The 7,939-nt window shown below is 50.8% G+C and overlaps 3 protein-coding genes across 3 annotated transcripts; 1 reads left to right on the plus strand and 2 right to left on the minus strand.

The window, feature by feature from the left end:
* Positions 1–1,554: 1,554 nt before the first annotated feature.
* Positions 1,555–3,304, plus strand: VTP21DRAFT_5189 (uncharacterized protein; the record flags this gene model as incomplete). Its single annotated transcript, XM_069395682.1, has 6 exons — positions 1,555–1,992; positions 2,067–2,192; positions 2,262–2,370; positions 2,442–2,548; positions 2,623–2,733; positions 2,810–3,304. 6 exons carry the CDS (start codon positions 1,555–1,557, stop codon positions 3,302–3,304), a joined length of 1,386 nt encoding a protein of 461 aa, XP_069248263.1.
* A 459-nt stretch (positions 3,305–3,763) lies between these two features.
* On the minus strand, positions 3,764–5,897 carry VTP21DRAFT_5190 (uncharacterized protein; the record flags this gene model as incomplete). Its single annotated transcript, XM_069395684.1, has 3 exons — positions 3,764–5,323; positions 5,430–5,762; positions 5,841–5,897. 3 exons carry the CDS (start codon positions 5,895–5,897, stop codon positions 3,764–3,766), a joined length of 1,950 nt encoding a protein of 649 aa, XP_069248264.1.
* Positions 5,898–6,330: 433 nt separating this feature from the next.
* Positions 6,331–7,818, minus strand: VTP21DRAFT_5191 (uncharacterized protein; the record flags this gene model as incomplete). Its single annotated transcript, XM_069395685.1, has 3 exons — positions 6,331–6,478; positions 6,568–6,658; positions 6,783–7,818. 3 exons carry the CDS (start codon positions 7,816–7,818, stop codon positions 6,331–6,333), a joined length of 1,275 nt encoding a protein of 424 aa, XP_069248265.1.
* Positions 7,819–7,939: the final 121 nt, after the last annotated feature.

The raw sequence follows: 7,939 nt of genomic DNA on the forward strand, positions 1-7,939 counted from the left end.
GTGTTGTTGTTGTTGTCTGTTGTTGTTGCTGCTGCTGCTGCTGCTGCTGCTGCTGTTGTTGTTGTTGTTGCTGTTGTTGTTGCTGCTGCTGCTGCTGCTGTTGTTGTTGTTGTTGTTGTTGTTGCTGTTGTTGTTGCTGTTGTTGTTGCTGTTGTTGTTGCTGCTGTTGTTGCTGCTGTTGCTGTTGTTGCAGTTGTTGTTGTGAAATCAAATCGATCTGCGCCTGGGCGGCAATTACAGCCAGGGTAGGGTCTGGCTGAATTACAGCATTCAGGAGAAGTGCCTGCTGCACCATCGAGTCAGACGCAGCATTGAGTATACTGGCGGCAGCGGCAGCGGCAGCCTGCTGTTGTGGGACATCTCCAGAAGCTGAAAGCAAGAGCTGCATATTTTGGGCAACAGACTCGGCAGGAGTGGTTTGCTCAACATTGGTCGTGGGGGTTGGAGTCGAATCTGTCGAGGTTGAGAGTGACGGAGACAGAATCGTTTGAAGTACTGCTTGGGCTGCCGCCTGCTGCTGTTGTTGCTCCGAGGTCTGCGGTTGCAAGGCTGATTGGAGTGGTTGCTGGAGCTGATGCTGTGCTTGTTGCTGGTTTTGTTGTTGAGCTTGTTGTGAAAGTGGCTGATCAGTAGTCATTAATCCAAGATTTCCGAAATTGGATGTAGCCGTTGCATTTCCAGGCGTAGGTGGTTGACTCGGCACAACAAAGCTGGCATTAGTGGCATCCTCCAGCATAGCTCCAAAAGTCATTGGAGTCTGCTGTGGATGCGAAGAGGTGCCTTCGCTATTATCTTCTGATTGCCTCTCCACCACCATGTTGTTATTGGTCCCCTCCGACGACATTGGCTGTGCAGTTGATATCTCACCCTCTGAAGTTACAGTGGCTGAAGCTGATGAATCGGTCGTTGTGTGTGTTAAATTGCCTGTGTTTTGGTTAAATTCTTGTATTAAGATACAGTGCGAAGATGAAGGAGATATCGTGATGGAATTAATGCTTTGATCGATACCAAGAAGGGGGAAAAAACGAAGGCGGTAGGTGTGAGAAGAGAGATGATGCTGTTTACAAATGTAACGCTACTACCCAATGACAAGCGTCCCAATTATATAAGAAGGCCGGTCTATACAATCAGGCAGGGAGGAGGCCAAGTAAAGATAGTAATACAAAAAATGATCGAGAAGAACGTTAATACCAGTATAGAAGCATAAAGAAAAGTGAAATAATTCAAGCTGCTCTTACCGAAAATGATTGGGAGAGTACAGATGAAATAGAGATGAATAAATATGGAACAAGATGGTCAAGAAACGGGACTGGCAGTTGAATCGAGACCTACATAGGTTGGATAAGAGAACTTCTTGATCAACTGATCTTTTTTTCAACGATATGGCAGAGGTTTTAGATTTTCACGTCGAGCATTGACGTAGCCAAAATGGAATTAATTTCTTGTGCTGCGGAATCGTCAAGAGGAAGATAAACAAACATAGAAGTGTGACTCTCTTTCAAAATTCATAGCCTTTCCTATTCCACTTGCCCTGATCGTAAACATTCCCCTATAATGGTCACATCACATAAGAAAGCACCTAAGAAGGCGGCTTCTAAATCTGCAGCAGCAGGGGCTGCACCTTCTTCTGCTGACACCGCTTCCAAATCCATTAAGAAGTCAAGTAAACCCCTCCCAAAAAAGCCGGTGGTCGAAGAGCCCGAAGAGTCTGAGGAAGAAATGGATGCCGAAGAGGAGGAGGTGGAGGAGGAAATGAACGATGCAGAGGAAAACGGAGAACAAGAAAGTGAAGACGATGAGGAAACCGTGGATCAGCTTGCTAAAATGCTGCGCGAAATTGATAGCAGCGACGAAGACGAGGACAGCTCCGACGACGAAGCGATGGAAGAGGGGGGTGAGAAGGTGGATGAGTTCGAGACGAATGAGAATGTAATTTCATTAATGAACGAAGTGGGTGCCGAAGTGAAGCAACGTGTAAAGAATATTAAAAAGGTGAGTACCGGAGGGGCGATATATCTCCTTTTCTTGGAATTAGGCCTGACCATGGTTCGTTCGAACGTTTATAGGATCAGACAAGACCTGGAGTCATCTATCTAGGCCGGATCCCCCATGGCTTCTATGAACGAGAAATGCGTGCATACTTTAATCAGTTCGGCAAGGTCACACGGTTGAGACTCTCACGCAATAAAAAGGTATGTAGTTGCAATGTAGGCGATTTGATCCATGTGTGCTCTCCCTCACCTTGGTCCCATCCCTGATAGACCGGTAAATCAAAACACTATGCATTCATCGAATTCGCCTCTGAGGAGGTGGCCAAGATCGTGGCCGAGACTATGGACAACTATCTACTTTTCGGAAGACTTCTCAAATGTGAGCTTCCCATATTCCTTCTACCCCACAGGTCATGCTTTGCTCACTCTATTTTTGTTTCCCGAATTTAGGTAAGGTTCTATCACCAGATCAGATCCACCCAAAGCTGTTCAAGGGGGCAAACCGCAAGTTCGCCAGTATCCCATGGGCAAAAATTGAAGCAGCAAGTCGGCGGAAGGTATTTTGAAACTTTTATATTGACTACGCCTCCTCTTTGACCCGGGAGACTCAATGGTCTTGCTTGTTTGCTAGGCTAAAACACCAGAGCAACACCAACGCCGCGTGAAGAGATTGCTCAAGAGTGAAAAGAAGGAGCGAGCTAAGCTACGGGAGCTTGGGATCGATTACGAATACCAAGGATATGTATGTGATTTTTATTTTTGATGTCTCCCACAAGGAGGACCGCACAGGAGATGGACTGAAATGATCTGGTTTATAGACTGAAGGGTTGAAGAAGCCGACCAAAGGCGGGGAGGATCTCGCGAAGACAAGTGAACAGAATTCGACTCCAGCCAAGGCCCCCTCAAAGCAGTCAAAAGAGGGCGAGAAACCCCTCAACTCTGCAAAGAAGTCGAGAGAAGCTGATGTAGAGGAGTCCACACCAGCCAAGCGGCAGAAGGGGGAGAAGACGCCCACAAAAGCGACATCGGCGAAGAAGAGCGGCGAAGGAAAAGAGAAGCCCACTCCTGCCACGGAAAAGCCCTCAGCGAAGAAGCGTAAAGGGGGAGAGGAAGGGAAGAAGGAAGAGGAGACCCCCTTAACAAAAAAGAAAAAGGTCGAGATTTCGGAGCCCGCGAACAAGAGTGCTAAAGCGACGCCTTCGAAGCCAAAGAGCGAAGGCAAAACTCCTACAAAGACCTCGGACAGGACGCCAGCCAAATCTGCGGCCAAGAAAACCCCATCCAAAAATACGCCCGCAAAGAAGGCAAAATAACCACACCTATCTTTTTGCTGTGTTTTATCCCGGTTCTGTTGAACGCTTATTTGAAGAAGTATCCAAGTAATATAGAACATTATATTCTCAAAACGTTTATTTCCATGGTCCATCATTCTGGTTCGAATTTCTTACATAGCAAAGTAGGTGGAGAGGGAAGGGGAGGAGGAGGGGGAGGGGGGGGGAAGGGGGAGAGAGGGAAATGATTAAATAGCTGCAAAGGCTAGAAGCATTGCTACAGCGAACGAAATTTCAACAAAAGGGGGAGAGGGACAATGTTTTCCTTCAATTCTTTTCCATTTCTTATAGGACAAAGTGATAAACTAATGCATTACTTAAACAAATTCAATAAGAGAGAGAAAGGTGAAAAAAAAAAATTAAACAAAATCAAAGGGGGGAAGGGGGAGGGGGGGGGGTATAAAAGTTCGTCCTAATAAAACAAGTGAAAGTGAAAAAGGCTCAAGTCTTATCCGTCAGTACACTTGATGTTGCTTCCTCTTGGAAAGGAGCTGCAACCGGAGATGTTGGGGAGGGATGGACATCATCGAGCGGAGAAGGGGGAGGAATTTTCGAAATCGCACCCATGGCTTTTTGCAGCAATTCCGGCGACCAAGAAACATGCTTGTTAATCTCGAACAGGGATTCGCCGTGATCGTCCGCCATCGCATCAAAGGCGCCCTCGTCTATTGACTGGCTCCTTCGGATGTTGCTGCAACTTCCTTCCTCCCTGAAGGAATCACGCGGGTGCCGGTGGAGAAACTGATGGGGTGAGAGGAGCATCGGGTCGTCTTCGGTTTCGGAATCATCCGGTGACGAGATGGGAGGAACACCGCGATCGCTATGTCTTCGGTTTTGGTCAACCTGGCGGACGCGATTCAGCTGCGACAGAGTTAGCAGGCCATGGCTTGCTGAGCGGACGGCCGGGCCGTATTTTCTTCGGCGACGAAGTCCGCTGATGGAATTCAACTCGAGTGCATCGTCTGTGATCACGACGGTGCCCGCTGCAAACGAGACTCGGCGGCCAGGATAGAGACCCTTGTTGTTGCGATCCGATTCATTTTCCCCCTCGGGGCCAGCCTTGTCGTGCTGCAATTCCTCCACTCTCTTCGGCGGGCCCGTGCTCGTCTCCAGATTCTGCCATAGCATTCGATTCCGAGAAAGCGTCTGCATAAATATACGGGACTCGGGGAACAGATCAGCGATGGCCTCGAAGTAGGGTTTGACGATGAAGTCCCCAAACTTGAGGCTGATCTGCTGTTGGTCTGAGATGTCGCGGTTCATCTGCGGGGAGACGGGGAGGCCCTGCGCCTTTTCAAGGTCTCCCTGCCGGAAGAACTCCTCGACCACCAGATCGGACCAGCGCTTGCACAGCTCCCAGGGGCGAACGGTATTGCTGATGTCAGCTGCATGTAATATGATGTTACAGAGCTGTTGGCACTGCTCGTCGTCAAGAACACCGTAGAGGTCGCCGACTGCTAAGCCGCCACGTTCCTCGCAGTTTCCCCCCTCCGCTTCTAGGCAGTGGTCGTTAGTGGATGTCAATCCACTCCCACTGCAACTCCGATGGTTCTCCAGGGTGGTGTCCATCGCCTCCAGCGCCTCCACGGCTACACCTGGAGCTGGGTGATTTGCCAGGCCCTGCTCCTGCTCCTCCTCATCCTCTTCTTGCTCCAGCTCCTGCTCGCTGCCCGTTGCCTGAGTGTCTGAGGGGGGGTTCAGTGACTCTACCATGAAGTTCAGCTGTGAGAGCAGGTCGTAGTGGAACGCCATATCGGTTGCCAGAATGGCGTTTTCTATGGTAGCTCGGAATTGCTCTCGGGTCATGGGTTCCTCCTCGTCCCCGCCGGGGCTCCTCTTGGGTATCTCTTGTCGCTCGGGGCGAAGGTTACGCAACAGCCTGTGCTTATCGCAGAGCTCCATGGTCATGAAAATAGAGTACTTTTCTAGGACGGATGCGGTGCCAAAGAGCTTTGCCAATTCTGTCCCGGCATTGATCTGGTACATGTTGTTCAGTCCGGGCTAATTGTCGCAGCAGCAGCGAAATGGAAGACAAACACGGAGAAGAGGTTAGAGAGAGGGGGAGGGGGGGAAGTGCAGGGGATCAGCAATGCAAAGATCCACTTACATGACCCAGATCATGGCAGAGCCCGGCTATCAGAAGCGCAGCCACATAGGAACGGGGTAAAAGCTCAGAGGCTTTGAGTTCATAGAGCATGTAATAAATCACACACACCACATCGACGGCATGCAGGAAAGAGTGATAGTAGTTGTGATAGTAGCCATTTTCCACGCTCAGGATAAAATCAAGCAGCTCCGATTTTTGCACACCCAGAGTCTTGTTGACCCTGGCACGCACAAACATGCCCAGCACGATCCCAAGTAGTTCCGGCAGGGAGTAGTCCCACACATTGAAATCGAGGCCAATCTTTATTTTCCCATTGCGAAATTTGATCAACGTCTATGTCAAATAGAGATATATGAGTCCCGACCGCTTTGTTATTTCTTAACCTTGTGATATATTTATCCGAAGGGTTACCCTCTCCACCGTAATGAGATCACCCGAGCTGAGAGTATTATAGCGTAGAAGGAGCATTGGGGGAAGGTGATTAAGATCAGTTAGCAGACACACGTCGATCCTTCAGAGCGAGGGGGTTGCCATGAAAGTCAATGATCAAAGAGAAAGGCCGCTTGTATAGAGGAGGGCTAAAAAAAACAAGCCCTACCATGAACACCACTGATAAAAGTTAAGAGTATTAGGTTCAACCAATAGCCTGAAACCCAGGATTGTTCAACGTTTAATATTAACAATACAATCAATACATAATAACACTAAAAGCAATAACAAAACAAAACAGTGGAGGGTTCAGAACAAGCTAAGCAAAAAAAAAAAAAAAAAAATGCGGGAGGTTAAGAGGAAGATAAGCGTCCGCTGAAACATAAGACGCTGGAGGAGGGGGGAGGGAAAAAAACCGTCAAAAACCGATAAAAAGTTAAGTGGGCTAAACTTAAAAATTGCCAAATGAAATCTACGACAAAAATTGCTTAGAAAAGACGTTGTTAGTCTCGTCCACGTACTGCACGTTCAGGCTGTCTAGAAACCGGTGGAAGGACTCGAGCTCTTCGTCGGGTACCTGGAGCCCGACCAGGACCTTGCCCATATCGGCCCCGTGATCTCTGGCAGAGGCCGGTGAGAAAAAGCCAAGGTGAGAAAAGCCGGCGAGAGCCTGGTCAGCCTGGTTTTAGGCCGTAATTTTGGCACCTACCTATAGTGGAACAGCGAAAAGTTCCAGCCCGTTCCGCCCGCCCATAGTCCTCTCAAAAACTTGTATAATGCCCCGGGACGCTCCGGGAAAGCTAGGATTTGCGGCACAAGGGTTAGGCCAGGCATTCTTTGCCCCATGATTTCGATGGGCAGCACAAGAGAAGGCAGAGGGAGGAGGGAGGAGGGAGGGGAAAAAGAGGCAAAATTACAACTTACTAAATCGATACAGACGCTCGTTTTCCACCTGCATCCGCCCGCCCATCAAATAGCGGCCGTGCGTTTTGGCCATCTCGTTCTCCGAGATGTCCCATGCCTGAATCGAATCTCTCTGCAACGACGCGATAATGTCGGGCACCTCCGCCTTCCGATCCTCCACACGGAAGGACACGTAGATATAGGCTTGATCCGGATCGGAATATCGATAGGCCAGCTCCATCACACTGCGCGGGTGGATGTGCTCGTAAAAGTTGAAGAAGCTCCCAGGGCGCTCGGGGATAATGGCGCTGACCAGCGCTTCGGTCTGCTCTCCGATGGCGGCGCGCTCGGCGACGAACCCGAGCCGCTCGAAGTTCATGTTGGCGCCGGAGAGGACGGCAACGTGGGTGCCACCGCGCAGCTCGGGATGCAGGGAGAGATATTTCTTGAGGCCGGCGACGGAGAGCGCCCCGGCCGGCTCACAGATCGACCGGGTATCCTCGAAAATATCCTTGATGGCGGCGCAGATTTCGTCGTTGCTGACGAGGACCATGTCGTCAATGAGGTCGCGGCACACACGGAAGGTCTCCTCGCCCACAATCCGCACCGCCTTACCGTCCGCAAACAGCCCGACCTCCTTCAGCTCCACGCGATGCCTCTGGGCCAGGCTCTGCGTCATGGCGTCTGCGTCGTGGGTCTCCACGCCCACCACCCTGATCCGCGGGCACAGGCGCTTCACGTAGGCAGCCACCCCTGCGAGGAGCCCTCCGCCCCCCACGCATACGAAGATGGTGTCGATCGCGTCCATGGACATTTGCCGCAGAATCTCCACCCCGACCGTGCCCTGGCCCGCGATGACGTACGGGTCGTCGTAGGGTGGGATGTTCGTGTAGCCGTGCTCGGCGGCCAGTCGCGCGCATTCCCGCTTGGCCTCGTCAAAATCGGCCCCATGCAGCACCACCTGCCCACCAAGCCGCACGACATTCTGCCACTTGATGGTGGGCGTATGGACGGGCATGACAATCACCGCCTTGATGCCCAGATGCTTTGCAGCCATGGCGACCCCCTGGGCATGGTTTCCTAATATCAAGAGCCAGCCACGGTCAAGAGGACATTAGAGACAGTCGGGGGGGGGGGGAGAGAGGAGGGAAGAGAGTGAGAATGGAGACGGGGGAGGA

This window comes from Calcarisporiella thermophila (assembly GCF_041956535.1).
Source record: "Calcarisporiella thermophila strain CBS 279.70 unplaced genomic scaffold VTP21scaffold_21, whole genome shotgun sequence".
Classification (NCBI taxonomy): domain Eukaryota; kingdom Fungi; phylum Calcarisporiellomycota; class Calcarisporiellomycetes; order Calcarisporiellales; family Calcarisporiellaceae; genus Calcarisporiella; species Calcarisporiella thermophila.